At 51.9% G+C, this 22,371-nt stretch overlaps 8 protein-coding genes across 8 annotated transcripts; 3 read left to right on the top strand and 5 right to left on the bottom strand.

Annotated features, from left to right (window-relative positions):
* Positions 1-164: 164 nt before the first annotated feature.
* BO70DRAFT_311903 (WD40 repeat domain-containing peptidylprolyl isomerase) lies at positions 165-2,458 on the top strand. Its single transcript, XM_025540201.1, has 3 exons — positions 165-272; positions 381-758; positions 814-2,458. The coding sequence occupies exons 1-3, from the start codon at positions 197-199 to the stop codon at positions 2,247-2,249; spliced, it is 1,890 nt and encodes a 629-aa protein (XP_025401168.1). The 5' UTR covers positions 165-196; the 3' UTR covers positions 2,250-2,458.
* A 397-nt stretch (positions 2,459-2,855) lies between these two features.
* On the bottom strand, positions 2,856-4,106 carry BO70DRAFT_214040 (uncharacterized protein). Its single transcript, XM_025538668.1, has 2 exons — positions 3,519-4,106; positions 2,856-3,466 (listed from the first exon to the last, which is right to left on the bottom strand). The coding sequence occupies exons 1-2, from the start codon at positions 4,019-4,021 to the stop codon at positions 3,079-3,081; spliced, it is 891 nt and encodes a 296-aa protein (XP_025401167.1). The 5' UTR covers positions 4,022-4,106; the 3' UTR covers positions 2,856-3,078.
* A 1,497-nt stretch (positions 4,107-5,603) lies between these two features.
* Positions 5,604-6,922, bottom strand: BO70DRAFT_214020 (uncharacterized protein). The gene is made up of 2 exons (XM_025538667.1): positions 6,593-6,922; positions 5,604-6,539 (listed from the first exon to the last, which is right to left on the bottom strand). The coding sequence occupies exons 1-2, from the start codon at positions 6,711-6,713 to the stop codon at positions 5,812-5,814; spliced, it is 849 nt and encodes a 282-aa protein (XP_025401166.1). The 5' UTR covers positions 6,714-6,922; the 3' UTR covers positions 5,604-5,811.
* Positions 6,923-11,756: 4,834 nt separating this feature from the next.
* BO70DRAFT_360658 (uncharacterized protein) lies at positions 11,757-12,991 on the top strand. Its single transcript, XM_025542840.1, has one exon. It carries the CDS (start codon positions 11,807-11,809, stop codon positions 12,623-12,625), a length of 819 nt encoding a protein of 272 aa, XP_025401165.1. The 5' UTR covers positions 11,757-11,806; the 3' UTR covers positions 12,626-12,991.
* BO70DRAFT_288436 (allantoate permease family MFS transporter) lies at positions 12,785-14,737 on the bottom strand (the record flags this gene model as incomplete). The annotated part of the gene is made up of 7 exons (XM_025539279.1): positions 12,785-13,083; positions 13,139-13,409; positions 13,499-13,993; positions 14,086-14,139; positions 14,200-14,380; positions 14,440-14,519; positions 14,579-14,737. 7 exons carry the CDS (start codon positions 14,735-14,737, stop codon positions 12,785-12,787), a joined length of 1,539 nt encoding a protein of 512 aa, XP_025401164.1.
* A 577-nt stretch (positions 14,738-15,314) lies between these two features.
* BO70DRAFT_333596 (uncharacterized protein) lies at positions 15,315-16,373 on the bottom strand (the record flags this gene model as incomplete). The annotated part of the gene is made up of 1 exon (XM_025540984.1): positions 15,315-16,373. The coding sequence occupies one exon, from the start codon at positions 16,371-16,373 to the stop codon at positions 15,315-15,317; it is 1,059 nt and encodes a 352-aa protein (XP_025401163.1).
* Positions 16,374-16,885: 512 nt separating this feature from the next.
* BO70DRAFT_333593 (Zn(II)2Cys6 transcription factor) lies at positions 16,886-20,441 on the bottom strand. Its single transcript, XM_025540983.1, has 5 exons — positions 19,924-20,441; positions 19,844-19,870; positions 18,331-19,742; positions 17,314-18,272; positions 16,886-17,262 (listed from the first exon to the last, which is right to left on the bottom strand). The coding sequence occupies exons 1-5, from the start codon at positions 19,983-19,985 to the stop codon at positions 17,176-17,178; spliced, it is 2,547 nt and encodes an 848-aa protein (XP_025401162.1). The 5' UTR covers positions 19,986-20,441; the 3' UTR covers positions 16,886-17,175.
* Positions 20,442-21,152: 711 nt separating this feature from the next.
* Positions 21,153-22,164, top strand: BO70DRAFT_360657 (putative integral membrane protein; the record flags this gene model as incomplete). Its single annotated transcript, XM_025542839.1, has 5 exons — positions 21,153-21,176; positions 21,238-21,430; positions 21,492-21,543; positions 21,597-21,756; positions 21,827-22,164. Coding segments are annotated over 5 exons (619 nt in total), but the record flags the coding sequence as incomplete, so codon positions are not given.
* Between the last annotated feature and the right edge of the window lie 207 nt (positions 22,165-22,371).

Below are 22,371 nucleotides of genomic sequence, written 5' to 3'. Positions count from 1 at the left end.
ACGGAGAGGACTTGATGGAAGAACAGCCCGCTCACCTAATGCGGGACAACCAGAAAAGTTCGCGATGTGGCCCGAGCTCCTCCACCGCCGCCGCAGACCGCCCGCCCTCAGCTGCCTTCCATCGCTTGCTCGTTTCGCGCCTCCTCCCTCGTGACGTGACACGGCCAGATTGTTAGATTCGTTAAATTCCGTCACTATGCCCAGCGAGGAAGAGCAGAGGCTGGCGTCCAACAAGCGCCCGCATTCCGCCGTGGATGGGAGTGGAGAGAATGGTGCGTCCAGTACCCCCCCCCCCCCCCCCCTGCCTACTTTGTTGCGAACGATCACGGCAATTGCATACACAGACAGATATGAGCAAGAGAACTGACCACTTCTGACAGGAGACGACTCATCCTCCGACGATGACTTCGGTCCTGCCCTCCCTACCGTCGATGCGCCGAAAAAGAAACGTCGTAAGCTGCCCTTCGAGAAGGTCTACGTGAACGCGCTGCCGGCATCGCCGCGGTACTCCAAATCCCTCATGCACAAGGAACAATTGTCCTTCGTCACCGTGACCCCGCACACCGATTTTCTCATCACCTCATCCATTGATGGCGTTGTCAAATTCTGGAAGAAGATGGCAGTCGGTATCGAGTTCGTCAAGGAATTCCGAGCCCACGCGGCGGAGATAAAGAGCGTCAGTGTAAGCGCGGATGGAAGAAGCTTTGCAACGACCGGAGCAGACAAGACCGTCAAGATATTTGATGTCATAACATTCGGTATAGTTCCTGGGCTCTAAAGCAGTTGTCGGTTCATCAGACTCATCTCTCGCAGATCTCCTTGCCATGCTTACCCTCGAGTTTACCCCCCGCTGCGTATGCTGGGTCCATCGCCGGGGCGCATCGTTACCTCTTCTAGCCGTGACGGATGAAGAAAGCAATATGATCCAGGTGTATGATGGACGGGGTGAGAACTCGACTCCCTTGCATACCGTGAAATCGATACATCGTAGCCCCGTGGTCGCCATTGCCTTCAACGACGCCTACGACTGTGTTATTTCCGCCGACGAGTCCGGCATGATCGAGTACTGGCGAGCAGGCGATGGCTCATTCGAAAAGCCCGATAACGTCTTTGAGCTTAAATCCTCTACCAACCTCTTCGAATTTCGGAAGTCTAAATCCACCCCAGCGTCGCTATCTATCTCACCATCTGGCCAACAATTTGCCGCTGTATCCTTCCCGGACCGCCAAGTCCGAGTCTTCGACTTTGCCACAGGAAAGCTTTACCGCAAGTACGACGAGTCCCTTACCACGATCACTGAAATGCAACAAGCTGGAACGGCCATCTACCAGCTCGACGAACTAGAGTTCGGACGACGACTCGCAGTGGAGCGCGAACTTGAGAACCCCGTCACCAAACCCAAAATAAATGTCCTTTTCGATGAATCGGGCCACTTCATTCTCTACGGATCTCTCTACGGCGTCAAATGTATCAACACATATACTAACCGGGTGGTCCGCGTTTACGCCAAAGAGGAGCCGTTTCGGGCGCTCAACCTGGGAATGTACCAAGGCCAGCCCCAAAAGAAGGGCGTGGTTACAGTCTCTATGGCAGCCAGCTCCAACCCACTCCTCCAAGAAGCCGAAGAGCGCGATCCGATATTGATGAGCACGGGCTTCGCCAAAGTGCGCTTCTACCTCTTCACAAACGACACCGACATCTCCAAATCCACCCGCGACATCCACAACGAAAAGCCCCGGGAGTCCGCCTCCGGACGCGACACCAACGTCCAGAAATCCGCCGAGCTGGGCACCTCCGCCATCCTCCATACCACCATGGGAGACATCCACCTCCGTCTATTCCCCTCCGCAGCCCCGAAAGCCGTGGAGAACTTCACCACCCACGCCCGCACCGGGTACTACAACAATACCATCTTCCACCGCGTGATCCGCAAATTTATGATCCAGGGTGGCGATCCCCTTGGCGACGGCACCGGCGGCGAATCCATCTGGGGCGGCGAGTTCGAGGACGAATTCTCCAGTCTGAAGCATGACAAAGCGTATACACTGTCCATGGCTAATGCCGGCCCCAACACCAACGGAAGTCAGTTCTTCATCACCACGGAGAAGACCCCCTGGTTGGATGGGAAACACACCGTGTTCGGCCGTGCGATACAGGGATTGGATGTCGTGCATAAAATTGAGAATTCGAAAACTTTCAAGGAGAAACCAGAGCAAGACATTAAGATCGTGAGCATCACCGTGAGTTGAGTTAGTTACCATACTAGCCGTTATGGCTAGGCGAGGGCTAGGCTATGCCATCATCCTGGATAAGATATAACTTGCTTCTTACCGCTTTGTTTCTGAATACTGTTTTAAGCGATCAATACCTACCTTATACTCTACAGCCCCTGTCGTTTCATCAGTCTGTTTACCTATATCACCTATTTATCTAACCATGTAAATTACGAAGATTTCTCCCCCCCCCCTTCTCTCTCTCTATATATATCGGAAAAAGTGTATAATTGTGAGTGTAATTTACTACTCATGATTGGAATCCTGATTACCCCAGTTCTCATCACAGTATCCTGGATTCACGTTTTACAACAATCATCATATGTATTCCATACTGACCATGCGCAGTGTATAGTATAGAGGGAAAGAGAAAAAAAAATGTTAACATGGAAAAAAATGGCCATAATCGACTTCAAGGAAAAAAGACCTGAACCATAAATTTACAGTCATTTGGAGCAGGCAAAGCAAGCAGAAGATTTGCAGTAGAAAAAAAAGGTACTTTGTACTGAATCGAACTGTACGTGAGATTTTCAATCACCCCACAAAACACGTGAAACGCCAGGTATATGCAAGATTCGCGGGAGCACGCGCACACAGATTCGGTTGCCGACTAACTGACTACCCACCAGGGTAACGCAGCAGACACCGTCATAACGGTGGGGAATATTTAGATGCGTGAATATCTTCCTCCGCATGGAAGATTTTTTCAAGGTAATGAAAGATTGGACTGGAACCCGAAGGAATCCAAGGGGCATAAAAAGAGAAAACATCCGAACAGGGAAACAGCAATTGTCGTGCACGCAGATTACCGAGGAACTTCGCGGATTTCAATATCGCCTTCGTCCACCGGTTGCGCTTTTTGCAGACGCGATGGAGTCCGACTGGGTCGTGGCGGGGGAGCAGCGACGTTGGTGTGGGAGCTGCTGGCAATGGACCCGGAGTTGATCGTGGGATCGAAACGACCGGCCCTGAATGCGCCTTGAGCGGGAGGTCCTGGTCCAGGGGAGGGGCTGGCGTCCTGCTGGCGGGCCGCCAGCAATGCGCTGTCCGTACCACCAGTTGCGGCGGCGTGGTATAGACCTGGGTATTTGCGATCATGACGACGTTTGAGCCAGATGCCCACAGCAGTAAGGATGGAGAATGCGACCACCAGGACGATGATCATGATCACCCACTTGTAGTGCGTCGTCCACCTAAGTAAGCGGGTCAATAACGGAAGCTGTCTGATCACCGATGGGCACCTACCATTTTTGCGAGCGCGAATCCCTTGTGAAAAGGGATGCGGTGGCGGCATCATCAAGCGTATCCCTCTTGGTGTTGACGGTCGAATCAGTCTCCTGAAGGTCGCCCGTGGACTGACAGTACTTGCTATACCAGGCTTGGATCAAGGAACGGTCGGAAGCACTGGTGCAGCTGTCCTCACATATATTGTTTGAGGAGGTGTGGAGCTGGACGAGGAGGTTCGACTGGCAGAAACACGAGACGTAGGTCGCATGGTTGGTATGGGGGGCGATGGGCGGCACGCAGTTGTCCTGGGCCTGCTCAAGAAGAGAACAGGTCAAGCCACATGATGGAAAGGAAGATGAGGCTTCAGATGGCAGGATGGTGGCAGTCTGCGCGCGAGCGACAGTCGAGAGAAGAAGGGCGATCAACGAGAGATGTAGGAGGACGGAGGATGTGGAGAATAAGGGCCGTGAAGTCGAGCTGGCGACATGGATGAGGTTCCAGGCCCGGGGCCAACGTGCCATGACGACGACTTTTGCGGCTGATAATTTGGCGGTGGGGACCGTCGGGGAGGAAAGTCGTTCACTGGGAAGTGCCCACCATGGTACGATGATTGATAATGGTTATGCTGGTGATGATGGTGATCTGGTCAAAGGGGAGAGTGGTGTGGTGCGGCGGGGAGAGAGGGGGGGGATTATATTCGGCGGCGGCGGCGGTGATAGTGGTGGGCGGGTAGGCCGAACGAGGGACGGGCAAGCCGGGAAGGAGGGTGGAAGAACCCTTGAGGGTGGTAAGGGAGAGGAGAGCGAGGCGAGGCGAGCAGAGCAAGACGAAAGAAGGGCGAGGGAGGAGAGGAGAGGAAAGAGAGGATGTTTTGCCGGTTGCGGCCGGAGGGAGAGGAGACGGGCTGATTATGCTTACTCCGTTGGGTGTTAGTTGCCAGTCAGGTAAATTACGGCGGAGCAGGCCTCGTATGCCCGGCTAGCCCTCTCCGGGCATAGTCTCCATTTATTTTAATCTCGGCCGCGTAGTCTGGACCCTGGACGCCCTTTGCCTTCTCCTTCGCGCGAGTCGTGAAGAGTCGCGACATCGTTCAGCCTTCAGCATCATCGACATTTATGACCCGTTGACACAGACCGTCCCGTCCGAGGTCAGAATAGTCCGTCCCAGTGCACTCGTCGGGCTCTTGATCGATCCACCGCCCCGTCCGTCCGTCTCGATTTTTTTGCGTCCGACGCCTCCCCTCCTCAGGCTTGGCGGCTTGGTGGCTCTGCACGCTGGACCCTTCCTGCAATCCCTTCCTTTCCACTTCACCCTAGCCGCATGCGTCGCCCCGAATGCGTGGCTGTTGCCCTGTCAGAGTGACCTGTGGTGGATTCTGCAGCAACACTATTCCCAATAATCTGGTACCCTGGGGTCCCACCGCTCAACCAAGCCCGAGTTTCAATGCAACGGTGCCGTCATACCTCAATCGCCTTCTGGGGTTCTGCACGGAGTCACTTCCCCCTCGAACGCACTCCTGCGCATAACTCATTCCCATCATACTCCGCCGGAATTTTCTAGCTAGCTATAGATACCAGTTGTATTAACACAAGGTGAACATTGTTGATCCCTCTCTGGTCGGTGCACTCTATATCTGAGTTTCAACGGGTAAGGATCCACGGATCGCCAGGGAAGGGTCCGATCTCCTCAAAGATCGATCATTCCAGGGGCAGGGGCAAGAATGTGTCAATCATGCCAAGCAGAGACTGTTTTTCCAGCAGTGGTACGGAGTATCTGCCTACTGCCTATAACTATGGCCTCGGTGTATGGAGACTACTAAATACGTATAACTCCACAGGAACGGGAAACCTTCAAGACAGTCCAATACGCTTGCCATCGGAGAACTTGAAGCGGTAAGCCAACGAACCAAGTCTTATTCGTGCAGAATACTTAAACCGGAGGAGTTGCCATCTACCGGTACATACCGTCGGTAGGAAGATAAGCAAGGGTTGTATTTCCTGGAGCACGGTCTGCCTGGGAGCTATAAAAAGGACGTTCAACGGTTGGAGACTCAATGGGAATCAGGTGATGCTCGACAGGGCTGCGGAACTACTCAGGATGACTGTTTATAGTAGTCTTATCCAGTTCCGTGACTCCCCTCGACTGCTGGGTTATCGGGCCGTCAAAGGTTACGAATTCTGCCATTCTAAACTCGATTTCTTAACACGAATGAGTGTCAGTCATGTTCCGAATATATATAACCAGAGTACGGCAGATACAGTGTCGGTATTTGTATTGCATGCGGTGGTAGCGCGCCATCGGCACGGGTGTGTCAAAGCAGGTAATCAGACACAGGAAATAAAAAATCCCCGGCGCTTTCCGATCGTATAATGAGAGACGAAATGCCAACGCCTTTCACCTGAAGATACCGCTCGTCCTCCTCCGACTTTGCCGCCCGAATGCGAATGATGCCCCGCGAATCCAGAGAGCCGGGTGCTCTGAGCTCGAACTCCGCTCGGCTTTCTCCATTCGTTTCGGACAGTTGCGGGGATGACCCCACTATACCAGTGTAAAGGGTTATATAGGATTGCAACTTGTTCTTGGGCACAAGCACCTCAATGCCAGAAATTCCCGTCGCCCCCGACGGATGGTTGACCACGGAGGGTAGATTGTATGGCACGCGAAAGATCCGGTCCGTAACATCGTGGCAGAAGAACGGAGCATCAGTGCGGCCTCGAGGGTGATATCTCTCTGGCGCAGCTGACATCGTATCGGTATAGATCGCCTTCAGTATTTTCCAGCGAACATTATCTCCCTGCAGCGTCTTGCGTCCTCCCTCTATAGGTTGCGAGTATGTTATTCCCAGGCTACCCTCGTCGGATATGGAGTCTAGTGCCCTGACTATACGGTCGCGGTTATCTTCAGCTGTGATCGGCTTCAAGGTGGTGAGAGCAAAATCTCCTGGTCGGTCTCTCCAATTGTCTGGCCTTTTGATCCAATTGAGGAGCTCCAGATAAGTACCGTCGGCGAAAATGATCAACTTGTTGCGGCTCAAGCCACCTGTGGGATTGTCATCATTAGAAATGTCCTAAAAACAGACACAGTCGACCCACCGGCATGGGTGCCACCCTCAACGATGGTGAAGCGATCTGTCAGCCACGCAGAAGGCGTTTCAAACTGCACCGTGCTGAATTGGAGGAGCAGGTGATCAAGAAAGACTTGTTGGGAAGACATCGTTCACAGCTTGGTCTCTGTCAACTGGAGAAGGGCGATTATTACGTATGGAAGTCGGGATGGGGAATCCGAGAATTAAGTAGCGACATGCGGGGTTTGGACGCACGTCAACTTGCCCACCTCTTGCGTGAGGTCTCTTGAACATTTCTCTCCTACACCGTGCTTGGGTGATCTGTTTGCGGTCTGCGGTCATTGTCTAGAGCCTATCTAACGGCAGGTGATGGGAGTATACTATCTGTCGGTATTTGGTCCAACTCGGAACTGCTTTGAGCACGTCACGTTGTACTTGAATGGCTGGATCCAGTTATGTTATTACTAGCATCTCCCAAGACACAATGACTCGGGGCTTGAGAGCTTGTTGCATGAAGTCAAGTGTCTATTAGTTGCATAAAGCCTACCGTGATATAGGAGCGGGCGCTTTAGCAGCGACGGGTAGAGATTCCATCTGCGCCATACAATGCGAATCGCCACCAATAGGCCTTATTGGGCAGGGCCATCTTCAATTGCACAACTATGATTGTATGTCTCTGATCATACAGAGTGCCACTCTGTAGTTGGTACTATAACTCATATAAATATACATACCACCAAACTCGAGGAAGAGACAAGAGAAAGGAAACAGCAGTGCAACTGGTGGTGCGGTGTCGAGACCCAATACAGAGAAAAATATCTGCAGATGATCGTTAGAGAGTCAGTCGCAGAGGTACTCCGCCCAATCAGTGCATCGCTACCGGAACGCCCTCGAATCCAAATGCCTGAGGCCGGGGCCATGCGACTATAAACCCCCCCCCTCCCCCCGCCGCTTCAGCACCTCCCTCTGTTCTCTCCACTACGAACGGTCGTTCCTCACAAACTGATATCAGGACCAGTTCTCGAGTACTCACTCGCCCAATTAGACAGAGTGCCGAAGGGGTTTGGACCGCAAAATTTCTCCATAATTCCTTAGCAACTGTGTGCCTTCCCAAGTAGCACTGCGCACTGCCCTGTGGATAGCATGCGACGACAGCGCAGATCTGACTACTTAAGTATAGACCGTCGGGGGGATTTGATTTCAACACAGCGGTATGACTGATCTGTCCACTCGCGCGGGTCGAGGACAAGCGTGTATGATATCCTGCTATCAAACATGTTGTGTAATCCGAGAAAAAAATAGAAGAAGCGGATGACGCGAGCCTCATTGCTACACTCACCCGCGCATCCCGGTTCCATCCCTTGTCAGTGGGTCGGACATGGTACACTGCAGCTTCTCCTCTAGAAGACGAAACAAGCATCCACAACAACTAACAGGGATGGCTATGTCAAGGTCAAAGCAGGGGTAACACACTATGTTCTAGAGGTAGCCCCGCCCCGGGCTTCCTCCGATCCCGCAACTTCGGATGTATGATATTTTTATGCCGCTCGACAGTCATCTACCTCAGGCTACATTTCTGGTAGAGAGACCAGCCCACCATCATCCTCATAACAGACCTAAACAGGACAACAGAAGACAGGTAATCTGATGGAACAGACTCATGGGAAAAAGCAGAAAGCTTCTATATTCTACACACCTATAGGAGAATATATGGAACATAGTCAGGTGGAAACCCACGAGACTGAATTTTGAGGCAGGATTCATCTGCCTTGGCTACTAGCTAAGAAAGGCAACATTCTGGAACCTGTGCTCAACCACCTCCAGAAACGAAACAACACCCGGGTTTCTGAATCCCGTACACGGCAGTTGGTTGTAAGGCAACTGTAGGGTAATTGGAGATTGTACCGTTTCTATCCTCAAGCCGGTACGCCACAAGGGAACAAAATGAACACAAAAGGACATCCACAATTTGCGGTGTACTTCTCCCCCAAGCATCACCCACTCTTGTCCCGCATCCGACCTTTCTGTAATCAGCATGTTCAACTTGCACATTATACGGCCTCCGGCGTATCACCGAAACCAGAGGACTCCGGAGAACCCATGTTTCCGGGTCTTTTCCCGGTGAAGGAGGTGCCATCATCACCTTTTCATACTATGCTCCGGTCAGCGCCACCAAACTACTTCAAACATGAGAAGGAGCTCAAGGAGGCAGACCGATGGATAAAAATTTTATGGACGCGGGTGATCCACAGGCGCTACTAGAGCAACGTGTTTCGACCGCAGACTCTGGGGTCAGCAGATAGGAGGGGAATTGGAGGTAATAGCCTCCCTTGGCGGCATGAATTTGGTGGCTTCTTCTTGTAGGCAACACTAAGGTATTACACAAAGTAGGGATTTGATGTTTCGTCCCAACCGGATGTTGTCCGCTTTTGTATAGGGGGGGGGGGGGGGGTACTAGATAGATAGATAGACTTTTCTTTCTACAAGATGATGTAATGAGCCATTTTTCACAACCATGGCAAACTTCTCTATCCTTATCAAGAATATCCCTCAGCTGCAACGATATACTACTAGATATACACGCCTGTTGAGGTCATCGCTTCACAACATCTCCATTTTAGTGCTACGCAATGATCGGCGCCTAACAGCGCCAAGCTTCCGCGGACGGGACTCACAGGCCAATAGGTATAGTTCTTAGAAAAAAGTCTGCATGATATGATGATCCTGTTGCCGGGCCTACTTAGGTTGTCTATATAACTATATAAAACCATATATATCTTTGGATATATTTAACATCATATAGCTTTAAAATTAATATATATATAAATTCAATAGTAGCCTTTACTAAGATAAGTTACTTGAATTAATAAATATTAGACTTTAATATTGTATAATTTATATATTAACTTGGTATAGACTATAGAGATTATTTTATTGATTTTAATTTTTAATCTTTCAGTTATACAGTTATCTTATAAACTATATAAATCACAATATTATCTTATGTAAAGATAAGCTTCTGATTTTTAATTTAATCGCGAATCTCAGGCAAAAAGAATCATTCAAAGTCTCTATATAGAACGCGGGCCCACTAGCGTGTTTTGGGACAGACTTTTTTCTATGTAATAGGCAGACCCATGTGTGCAAGTGTGGTACGGAATAGTTCTGTGTATGTCTACTGTGTAAACATTATTCACTCATTTTCGGGATCTAGGGTTTAGTACCATCCTTAGGGGTAGACTGTACCCTGGGACTAGCCCCATAGGGGATGAAACGTATGATTGTAGCAGCTTGTCTGAACGACAACTCTATATATGCGCTCATTGCTTGGTTTTGGCGTCGGTGTAGTACATGCGACGCGACCAGATGGTCTGCGGGAATCACTTGTTGCAAGATTGAAACACCAAAGGGGTGATATATCAGATTTGCAGTGAAGATTTGTGCAAAATTCAGCCGTGATGGAGACAGTATACGTCCAATATAGAACCTATAGCTTATGAATGCGGGATGAAATGGCGATTCAGAATCCCAATTGTACCACACGACGAGGTCAAAAGGACTCCGGAGCAGCCCAAGTTTGGGTCGATCCACACATTCGCAGTGTCGTGGCAATGCCTCTGAATTCTGGAAGCATTCCAGGCACCAAGCTGCTTCTAGACCGATGACACATCAAGTTAGTCGCCATGACCAAGATTAATGGCGCGAATGGTAGGGTTGTGGGTGAGTTGAAAAGGTATAAAGTCGGCCTCGGATCTGCGTCTGTCAGGTCATCATCAACATCACACATTCACTCCAAGCACCAAAGAAAACTTGTCCTTTCAATCATTTCATCATTCACCTATTTCAATTCTTCTACCATCAACCAACATGAAGCTCTCTGCTGTCCTTTCTACTTTAATGGTCGCCGGCCTGGTTGCCGCGGCTCCGCCTGCTGAGCGTATGTCAAGTTTACTTCAACATGGTTGAGAGACAGCAAGCTAACTTACCTTCAGGTCCTGCGGGCCTTCAGGACGCGACCCTTCCTCAGCCTCCTCCGACTGACGCCCCCCTTCCCAAACCAAATGACAACGACAACAACAAGCGCGATAACGACCAAAAGCCTCCCAAGGAAGGCCCTCCCCCCAAGGAAGGCCCTCCCCCCGCTGACCGCCCTAAGCCCCCCAAGGGAGACGACAACAACAACAACAAGCGCGGCGATGGCCCCCCTCCTGCCCCCCGTCCTCCCAAGGACGGCCAGAAGTCCCAGAAGCCTCAGAAGCCTCAGAAGCCCCAGAAGCCCCAGAAGCCTCAGAAGCCCCAGAAGCCCCAGAAGCCCCAGAAGCCCGCCAAGGGCAACTGAATGGATGGGATGTGACCTGTGAATGAGCCAGCATAGTGTTGGTATGAGGAGGGGTGTCAGAAAATGGCTATGATAGCTTGCTTGATGCAAGCCGTCCGCGTGTCTTTTCTCTTTGTTTCTCCAGCTGGATATAGATTGTTTTGTTTTTCAGATAATCATTCTCTTGTTGATGAATACAAAAGCAATAGTCGACCAACATATATATATATATATATATATATATTCTTTGGAGTAGACGTTAAACTCAGATGAATTTCTTTGAGCTGAGATGCTCGGAAATTGCTGTAGCGGTGAAAAGGGGGGATCATATTTGATTTTGTATTATGTCATGAAGAATAACTAGTTAGTTAGTTATACAACATGCCCAAGAGAGCAATAGTATATTTTGTTCTGGGATAACAAAAGTTATTTCCCCAATGGACAGAATAATTGACATTTCTGATATTTTACTTACCTAGGTAAGTTCATGATAGTTCATAATATTTTGGTGGGATATGTTGTGTTTGTTTGACGGGAGTGAAACATCCTTGACAGCCAATGAATGAAGCAGCCATAGTTCGTGCTGTGGGTTAGAGGTCAGACAAATTGCAGGAGACATCTCGGTCACCCAAACGCTTTCAACACGCGTACAAAGTACAACCGGGTGATAATAGGCCAAGAGGATGTGGATGGATCATGCCGGAGAAGGACGGAGGACGGAGGACGGAGAACGGAGTACGGAGTAGCGGTAGTGATAGTGGTTAGTGGGGCATCCCGCCCCAATCACCCAAGGCTCCACTTTGCTTCTCCGCCCGCCTCTCAGTCCCAGTCTCAACTTCCCTTTCCTTTCCTTTCCTCTCCAACATTAATAACATACACCACCACCTCCACCACCACCACCATCACAAACCCAACAATGCAACAATGACCACAACTACTGACGACTCACCACCTCTTCCAACCTCCCTCCCACCTCCACAGCCTCACCAAGCCATGTCTCCAACCCACTCCATCCTCCCCACTCTCTTCACCTCCCTCACCCGCACCCCGCGATGGTCTCTCCTCCGAACCCTCAAAAGCTCCAACCCCCACGACATCAACGGCGACCTCCACGGCACTGCGACATTCACTCTCCTGTCGCCCTCCACCGAAACAACGCACCATCATCACCACCAAGAACCACCACAACCACAAGAAGAAGAAGAAGAAGAAAAGCCCTCTTCCCCAACGAAACCCCAACCCCTCGAGTCGTCGTCCCTCTACACCGAATCCGGCTCCCTTCCCGCAGCTCTCTCCCCAACCACCCTTCCCCTGCAATGGAAGAAATCCTACATCTGGAGACTCACGCCCACCCAGATTAGCGTGTGGTTTGTGAAACCTGCCGCTACTGAAACCCCGGAGCCAGATTACGTGTTCCATGGAATGGAGTTTCGACAGTCGTCGGGTGACGATGCCGGAGTAGGGGATGGAGAAGCAGAAGAGGGATATGTCAGCCCGCCGGTTCCCCCGCCTGTACGGAAAAGAGAGATATCTGACGGAGAAGCGGAGGAGGAGACCATGGTGGTGACGGCGCGGGGGAATCATCTCTGCATTAATGATATGTATCGTACGGCGTATGCATTTCGGCTGAGGGCCGGGGATGGGGAGGTGGTCAGTTGGGCCAGTCGGCATGTGGTGAAGGGCCCGAAGAAGAACCAGGATATTGTCAATCTGTACTCCAGGATAGAGCCAGGGTCGGAGTGAAATTGAGCAATGGGAGCCGGCTGTACATGTTGCGTGGGCAGTGAAGGCCACAGGGGTATAGAGGGCTGGCTTTTACTTTTAGAGAGCTCTTTTGGTGAACAAATCTCTGGAGCACATCGCTCCGATGTGGTATGCTGCTGTGAAGGGATTATTCTATCACTACAAGGTGTATATAAAATCAGGCCTGTTGTCACCAAGAAGCTCGATCTGGTGCGGCTCAAGTCCTGCCACCCAGTGGTCTCTCTCCCCACGTCGACGCTTCGCATTTTCTTGTCGGAGAAGAACATACTGCACCACCGAGCCACCAAACAGAAACAGGACCAAATAAGCCAGGACGGTCCCGTGGCCTGGATAAAACTGGGGCGCGTCTTTGCCACGATAGATGTTCGACGAGACGATGCCGTTCAGGTTGCCCCAACCGATGACGATTCCCAGCGTGACCCCTCGCTTGTATACGCCTATCGTGGCCCGTCAACCCTGTTCGATGACCAGGTAATAGGAGCCCGTACTTACCTTCAGTATTGTTACTGGTCCAGGAGATCGTATTCGCAATCGCAGGATAGATACCCATGGCGCCTAGAAACGTCCCTGCATAGCGCGCGCCAGCGGACTTGGCCCCAAGAAGTAGCGAGAATCCAGCTATGCCCAAGAGGGATACGATGATATTGCAGATACCACGCTGCCGCGTTCGGTCGGCAATAAAGCCCACCGCGACGGTCACGACAGCCGCTGCGGCGTAAGGCGGGACGCTGAGAAGCTGTGCCTGAATCGCCGTGTAGCCTGCCTGAGTTAGATCAGATCAACGACGGGAATGGCAGGACGAACCCTAGATACAGTCAGCAGTTGCGTACGTGTCTCCTCTGGTAGACGCACTAGTTCATTAATGATAGTGGGCGTAAAAAGAGAGAATGCGTATAGACATCCATCCGCACCCATGTATATGACGGCGGCGGTATAAGTCTTCCAGTCTTTCAGACTAGCCCAGAGATAAGTCAACTTGAATTGCTCACGCTCAGCGCTGGCCTGCTTGTCAGTTGCCAGGCGACGCAATACGCGCTTGCGGTCCGCCTCGGTCAGAAATTTGGCCTCATCTGGGAAGTCATAGACCATCCAGAAAGAAAGAATGCCGATGATGATCGTAGCTAAGCCCTCTAGGATAAATATCCATGACCAACCCGGCTTTCCTCCGATCCCATCCATCAGGGCGATTGCAGCCGCCAGGAGACCCCCAAAGGACCCGGCAAGCGCAGCTGCAGAGAAGAAGATGGCCATGCGAACACCGAACTCAGATCGCTTATACCAGCACGACAAGAAATAGCCGACTCCGGGGAAGAGTCCCGCTTCTGCCAGACCCAGGAACCATCGTACCTTTTTTTCACTCATTAGCAGGAACAAAAATACCTGAGAGAATGCCCTGGCGCGTAAATAACCAGTAGACGTATCCAAAATCAAATACTCACTGCCATAAGACCGGAGTAGTTATGTACGAGACCCATGCACGTCATGCAAATACCCTATGGCAAACTCGGTCAGCGCTCCAAGATGACCAGGCGTTGATATGCTTGAATCCCTACCCATATAGCCATTATGATAGGTATAAAGACGCTAGGTCGCATGCGTTTGAGAAGCACATTGGTCAGAGGTTCAAAGACGGAATATGACACGAAGAAGATAGTCAAGGCGGCATTATACTGCGAGTCGGTCATGTGCAGGTCTTCCTGCAGGCCTGCGAGTTTCGCGTTGCCGACGTTGGTCCTGCAGAAGAAACCCATTAGCGCCTGATAATGGCTACCGTCTGAAGTGGCGGGTCTCACCGATCCAGAAATGAGACCAGGTAAAGTAGACTCAGCCACGGGATGAGTCTCAGGTCGAGCTTCCACAACAATGCACGATCCTGGCTGCTGCATAAGTCATTTCCCTCACGCTGTTTTCGTATAGCCAGAGCAGGCTCACAATTTTTGCTTTTTCCTCCTCACTGAGGCCATGATCGGGGTCCTCGAAAAGCTCCAGTCGAGACTCGCGCGGCAAAGCGTGCGACGAGGGAGCCTTCTCAGCATCAGAGGCCCTGGTGATTTCGTCCACGCCATGCTTTTCGCTGGCTGGATGCGCCATGATGCTGGCTAGCTGGCTGGGGGTTGATGGATGGTCAAACCTTCGACAGGGATCGAGAAACACTGGAGAGGAGGGAAAGAAGAAGAGGGGGAGGGGGAAAGGGGGACCTGGGTGTCATTTTATAGAAGGGACGAACGGAGTCAAAAGATGATCTTCCAATTACAGGGTCCAAAAGTTGGCCGGGAGCCAAACGATCGGTTATTCCCCACGGGGCACGGGGAACTCGAAAAGTCAAGTTGCATGGACTATCACTGTTGATCGGCCGGAGCTCAAGCGAGGGGGGGGAAGAGGATTGGTTGCTGCTCATGGTTTCCCCACGTGTACTCCGTGCTACTATCCCTGCAATCTGCATCCCCGCCTTGCTCTGCTCGACACTAGCAGTACCGATTGGCCGAGATCCGGGGTGTCTACGATGAAGACATTTACATTATACTAGGAGTAGTTGATCGCAAAGCAGGTCGTATTGCCACATCCGCCTATGGAACTGGCCTCAATTACGTGGTAATGTACAGATGTCACCCACCGAACGGACCGAGATCGTTCATATTATGAAGAGATACGCCTCCGAGCGAATCAATCAATCCCAAATGCCAATTCGAGGTTGTCGGTTCTCCTGTCTCGCCTTCAGAAACCGGAACTTACACCCCCCCAAGCTCGGGTGGCCCTCCAGAAGCTTGTGCACTGCGATCGCCACCTTGATCGAATGGAACCGAACGTAAACCTCGCCCACCACCTGTCCATCTTCGATGCACTCCACATAATTCAAGTGAGCCGATCTAGCCAGGATGCGATGGACTTCGCCCTTCATAGTCTCCCGGAGACCACAGATGCAGATACACCGCGTCCGACCTTTGTCGAGGACCGACCGAGTCATCTCCGCGCTCATGGGATAAGTCGGTGTCTGAACCAGAGTCGCTTCGGCCTGCGCCGGTCCCATATCGAGTTTTCCTCCAGAGGACTCAGCAAAGCTTAGACAATCCGCCTGTCTCACAAAGGTCACAAGAGCGGTTTTGTATCCGAGGATGGGAACAGTATCAAGGAGATGAGCGGAGTAGATTTCGCCGTGAATGAGAGGCAGGATCTGTTTCATCGTCACATCCGATGGCAGTTTCTCGATCTTGACGGTGCGATACACGTCCTTCTCATCCTTCGCGGGAATATAACGCAGTCCATACTGGAAAACCCAGAGCTCAGACAGGGATTCCTTGGCGACAACATTGGGGCGGTATAGGAAGGCGTCGATCTCCTCATCCGGGTTGTCAAACACGCTGCATCCCTTCATGGCCCATCGGAGCTTTCCATCCCAACGCACAGTGGTAGGGGCTCTCATGTTGTCAAAGGACTGTCTCTTGACGTGCACGCGGCGAGTCAACCAGGGAAATTCAACGTGGGTAGTGGTGGCGGTTGCCCGGAAACGACTACTCACCCGCTGGGGTTCTAACACCGGTATAAGTAGATTTTCCACGCCTTGATCCATGAGCACATTGGTATCTAGCTGCTTCCGAATACCGGGCTGAACCGAAGAGCGCAGCTTCGAAGGTGAGAGTGGCTGCAGACTGGGAACCATGATATCGTCGAGCCCACTGTCCAGCAGACTGGACGCGTGAATGGGCTCAGACCGGGCCCGAGCAGCCATGGGAGGCGGCACTGCCACCGTTGGCGCAACACGGTGAATGCTCATTTCCTTGCTCGGAATCGGGTCTTGCTGCCTGCGTGGCCTGGTAAGGAGGAAGAGATGCGACTCGATGCGGTTAACGTAAATGAGGACACAGGTGAGGATGATTATTGCGACCAGTAGAACGACGATGGTCCCCGGCTGGCCAACGGCCCCAGGACCGAGTCCCTCCCGGTCTGAGGGACATCCTTCCATTTTGGGAACCAGCGTCGCGAAGGCCTTCGTCGTTAGGAGGAGGCGGTGGGTTGAGTTCTTTTTCTCTCGCCTGGGTATGAAGAATGTCGGGATATGTAGAAGGGAGAAGGAAAGGTGGTCGGAGGGAGGGAGGGAGGTCAGACCGTCAGCCTTATATAGAGAGACGGTCTGGTCAGCAAGTGAGGTTTGCATGAAGGAAGGCCAGGTGATCCCAGATCCAGTGGTCTCTCACCAGAGTAATCCCTCAACGCTCAACCAATGTTAAGGAAATCTAAATGGTGAGAGCATTCCTGTGTCTTCATTCAAATAATCTCTCAGTCACTTAGATACATGAGAAACAAAGAAGGCCCCTGCTTGGCCAACAGGGATTACCATGACAGGACCATCTGTGGTCACTAGACATAAAGTCAACAACAAAGAACTTGTCAAAGACTCAAAGTATACAGACTGCTGTCGTGAGCGGTTTTTGAACCCGTGCACCCGGAAAGCCATCCCACCCACAGCCAAAGGCAGCCCCTGTTACAACCCCCAAAGCCAAGTATGTCAAGACCAGAAAGCCACCTGTAGGCTACCCTAAGAATTCGCCTTGGGCCAGCGCAATCCATGGTAGATCTTCGGCCCAGCAGCGCTGCATCAACGTACGAGCATTCTGCATCTGGAGAAGCGAGTCAGACAAAGCCTGTGCGTGCACTGATACCGAACTTACCTGTTTCATTCCCGTCCGTTCGAGAATTTCGAACCGTTCCTGGATCTCCGCTCGTTTCTGAGGATCCCGGATCTCGCAGCCCGCTGTGAACAATGGAAATAAAGCTCCAACCTCGGCAGACGCCCCCCGTCGAACATCAACCATCGTGTTGAAGAGCTCATTGGATGCCTCCCTCACGGCCTCAGAACATGGTGATGTGTTTAGCACACGGCGATGAAGATGCAAAAGCCCTGCACAGCGAAACGCCCGGTCAATGGCGAGAAAGTCCAGCGCACCCCAGTCCTGGAAGTGTGTGGCGTCGGCATGAACGTGTTCGTCCAAGGTGTTTAGATCTGCCATCAATGCTTCGGCTTCAAAAATAGCATCCGGTGAAGGTTCCCAGTCGGAGATAAAAGCTCCTGTCTCGTCAAACCGCTCTGTATCACATCGATAAACCAGCCGTCCCAGTCTTGTGAGGAAGGATCCTGTCCGGGGAGTAAAGCCCGTAAAACAGTCAATGCAGAATTCATCGTGAGTTCCCCTGGGGGAGCAGGCTCTCAATACCGAATCATACATGAGTAGCGGTGGCCCGCTTTGCCGACAAGACAGTGCTCCCATAAGATCCAGATAACCGAGCCAGCGAGTGAGAAAAGCGCCTACCCGATTTCCCGGACGTGCTATCTGTTCCTTTCGTGCAAGGAACAGATCACGGGCTAGCTTTAGATGACTCTGCCAAAGGATTGGCACTTCGAATGTGCTGGGGGAGATGATCTTTAGGGAAAGGAGCATAATGGCGGTTGCAAGGTGATTGTCGGTGACCTTTTCGTGGGGGCCCTCCAGCGCCAGGCGCAGAGCAGGGAAAACGTTGCTCACCCAATGCGCGATCCGGGTGGCGGGCTCTGGGTGCCCCAAATATCGGGCTCGATGACTTGCTGAGTATGCGAGCATCAAGTTCAAGAGGTCAGAATCGCCAATGGCCACTGAATTGATTCATCATTAGATGCGAAAGACACCAGGCGATGGCCGGGGATCACTTACTGGTGGGCAATACGGAAATAAATGGATTATCCCTGCAATCATGCGGGACCAGCATCCGGGCTGTATGATTGAGGAAGTGGTGAAAGTACATCAAGTTGATGGGGGTTTTCACCAGGGATGGTGGCAACGGCGAGAGATAGCGTGGAATATTGATTGGCACTGGCGATGAGTAGTAAGCGTGCTTCCTGCGGTCAAAGCTGTGATCCGCCGCATTGTCAGTCCGCTGATGTCCGGGGCTGGGAGGGGAATGTGTCGTCATCTCGAAGCTAATCAAATCGAGGGCGTAATTTATGTCGATGGCGGAATGGTCGTCGTTCTTATTCAAATCCAAATCGGGGCGGCCGCAGTCCAGGCCGTAATTGTCTGTGACACTTGTCAGGTAGGCCTGCCACCTTTTCTCCGACATGGAAGTGTCAACCGATTCCAATAGGTCCGAGCTCGACGTGTGGAATGCTGTTTCTCCGTCGGACTGTGGTCCATCAAGCTGGCTATCAGGGGGCGAAGGGGTGTTCATGATTTTGTTAAAGAAGCTTTGTGTAGGAACGACTGGACTGGTCTGCAGTGTCGAGAGATCGTGGGGTGCTCTTGATGAGTGCAGTCCTACCTCCATTGAATGAGGAGATGCAACCTCCCGAACAGATGAAGCAACCTGGGGATTATAGTCTGCATAAACAGCCGTCATATTAGACGAAGGATAGCTAGAGAAATCATGGCGATGATCAGGCAAGGGCTCCGGCGGCGACCGGTGCTGGCCCGAACTATGCCGAAGGAACGAGATGGGACGCGATATCGGGACGGGCGAGAAGCTGAAAGTAGCGAACGGACCGATGCTCGAGTTTGTATCCGCCGGGGAAGGGTAGGAGATTCCATCCGATGAATGGGGGACCGAGGAGAAGGCGAGGATGGTGTCATTCGACGACGGCGTTCCTATGTGGGAGGACAGGTCTGGCCACGAGGCTGTCACATCTTGTTCTTGTGACAGTGCCCCCATGTCTACAGAGGTCTTCTCTTTTGTACGGTTGGATTCTTTAAGAGACTGGCCATAGGCAGCCGGAGATTCACGGTGAATATCTTGTAACCCTTTAGGACTGGATGTGGATGTTCCTATTGCCAATTCCCCTGTAAGCCCGATATCCCATATCAAATTTCCTGTGGTCTGATCCTGCACCGGAATCTCATCTCGGGTTGGAAGGGGCCTGAGTGAGTGGGCTGAACTCAGGGGATCTGACTGAGGTTGGTTCGGCGGCGACAGTGCGAAGGAGAAATAATGGCCCGATGGACTACTGGACTGGGAGCTTGGGGAGTCTACTGAAGATTTCCTTCTTGTCCTCCCGCCCCAGTTCAACCTGATGCTATAGTCACACGGTTCATTTTGGCGTCGGCAATTAAGGCACGACGGCTTCTCTTCCCCACTGTGTCGGATACATTAGCGTGGCCGATAACAGATAAGGGCAGTTGCGGATCGAAGAGGAACGTCCGTAGAAGGAATGGAAGGGAAGGAAGTGACACAAACCATTTTACCTTGCGGGCTTTACACGGCCTGGGGCAGGGTCAATCGCATAACACGGCAAAGGGACACCCGGGAAGACTCACCAGCAGCCCTTACGTGATCGACGTTTCGGCTCTGGGGCGCCGGGCCGTCTGGGACGAGGCATGGAAGTTCAGGATCAAGTTGGCTGAGGGAATAAATCCAACAAACAGAAGTCACGACCACACGGGCTGATGGCCCGGAATCTGAGATGGCTCCGATCTACCTTGCAGAGTAAGATCGCCATGCAGACCAAAGCCCAAGCAGCCACGAGATGGGCACGATCTAGACAGGGTCCCCAGCAGTGCCTTTTTTCCGGCGCGTAGGGCGTTTTACCCAGGATGATAAGAAACGATAATCGACAAGACACCCACACCCGTTGTTCGTACTCATCGGGGTGTGGGGGGGGGAGGGACTTGTGGCAGCAGCAACTTTACTACTGGTTAGTGGACTCCGCTCGATTGAAAGGTATCCGTAGACATGCACAATTCCGCAATGGCGTTGCTGTCATCGGGTGAGAGCCAGAGCCAGGGCCAGGTTCAGCAAGATCAAAGTCTCGGAGCGAAAGAGAAAAGAAGGGGAGGAAGGCGAGGAGGAATGGTGGATGAAATCACCGGAGCAAGATACACTACACCAGGCCGGCGGAGGCAGACCAGTCAACATCGATAACCCGCCGGTGGAGACGCCATCGGCCGTCCCCTCCAATCAACGTCGCTTGATAAGCCGGGGTCCAGTCGCGGTGGCCGGCGGGCGGGTTTCTCCGGGTCGCGGCGGTCTAGCGTGCTGAGTCAGAGGCCGCTAACCTCCACAGGGCCAAGCGCCCAGTGTGACTAAGGCCGCTCCGGGATAGCCGGCCGCCCCCAGCCTCTGTTAGATCATCATATTAGTGAGATCATTATCTCTCTTATTCACGACTGCTCGGTGCCACTTGCAATAAAGCGAATCGTTAACCGTTTCACTATCTGGGGCCTCAACTCCCGTCCCCATTCCTCCCCAGCATGGCGTCGGCTACAATACCCCAGTCGCTTCAGCGGAAGCATCCCCTACAGCGACTATCCAGCCCGTCCAGAGGCTTCTCGGCCTTGGTTCATGTGTGTACTCAAATTCCCGTACCTGTCGTTTGTTCCATGGACTGATAACTGTGTCTACCACTATGACAGACACTTGGATTCGCTAGCTTCCTATGGTCCTTCAAATTGTATGCCGATAACCGTCACCTTGCCTTTTCCCGTTCTCAAGATGGATGGATACTATCTACTCATGGTTCCTGGTCCGCGCACTAACCGTGCTCCAGTATGCACGAGAACCCAAATCGGGCGTAAGCATCCCAAGACCATGGTCCCGGGATAACCGGGCATGCTGATTGAGTTTCCTGGTAGCAATGAGGCATATGGGTGGCATTTCCAGTACCTGACGGTCATTGGGCTGACGCTGGCCACATTCACCTTTGCGTTTGGTCTGCTGGCGGATATGACGTTATCGGCCCGGCTATTCTTGGCCAAGAACCTCCTCTCTATTTGTAGCGCCCCAATGGAGATTCTGATCAGTATCCTATACTGGGGGCTCCGTGTGGTCAGTAACATCTTTTTTACTGTATATTATTACGAGGGTGTTTGATCTAACCAAAACATAGATTGACAAGCGCTTGGTGGTCCCTGACTGGGCGATCATTCCCCTCCATGCCGGTAAGCCTTCACCAATATATACAATATCCTGTTGCTGAATCCCTCTACCAAAGACATCGGCTTCCACGCTGTGCCATCTATCGTCTTATTGATCGACCTTCTCTTTCTTTCTCCTCCATGGACTATCAGTGTCGTTCCTGCTCTGGGACTGTCCAGCGCCATCGCCTTGGGATACTGGTTTTGGATTGAACGGTGCTTCCAATACAATGGATGGTTCGAGATGCTCCCCGGCTATGACAAAAGAAGCAAAAGAATAAAAACAGCAAACTGACAATCTACCTAGGTACCCCTATCCCATATTTGAAGTGGCGGGACTCGAGGGTCGCATTGGAATCTTCGCCCTGAGCGCCGTTGTCATGGCGCTGAGCACCGGAAGCCTCAGGTGGCTCTACGGCCGCGTTAACGGTTACGGAACAGGAACCGAACCGAAATCTCGCCCCGGTGCAATGAAGCAGAACGGCACTAGTATCTAATCGGCATAATTTTTTTTTTATTTTCGAATGAGGAAGTAAACCATGGCATTTTCATCTCAACAAGACAAGATCTAGACTTCGCGACATAGATTTGTTGATAGATACCCCCATGGACATAGCATTGGATCTAGTACATAAATGTGACGACGATTGTTTTCACAAGAAACCACCATGTACTTTTCTTAACCTACAGTAGCCAACTTTCTCCCAAACTTTTGCCCTCCCGACTACTCCGCAAGGACCAACCTCGGGACTCCCGCATTCTGGTTGGTACCTGAGAGAGATGACTGACTCCGTTGGGTGCCTCTTCCGGCTGGATTCTATGGTATTATCGGTGCTGGGGGTGTGTATGCTG

This window comes from Aspergillus heteromorphus (genome assembly GCF_003184545.1).
Source record: "Aspergillus heteromorphus CBS 117.55 chromosome Unknown BO70scaffold_7, whole genome shotgun sequence".
Taxonomy (NCBI): Eukaryota; Fungi; Ascomycota; class Eurotiomycetes; order Eurotiales; family Aspergillaceae; genus Aspergillus; species Aspergillus heteromorphus.
This window is presented reverse-complemented; position numbering and strand designations above follow the sequence as displayed.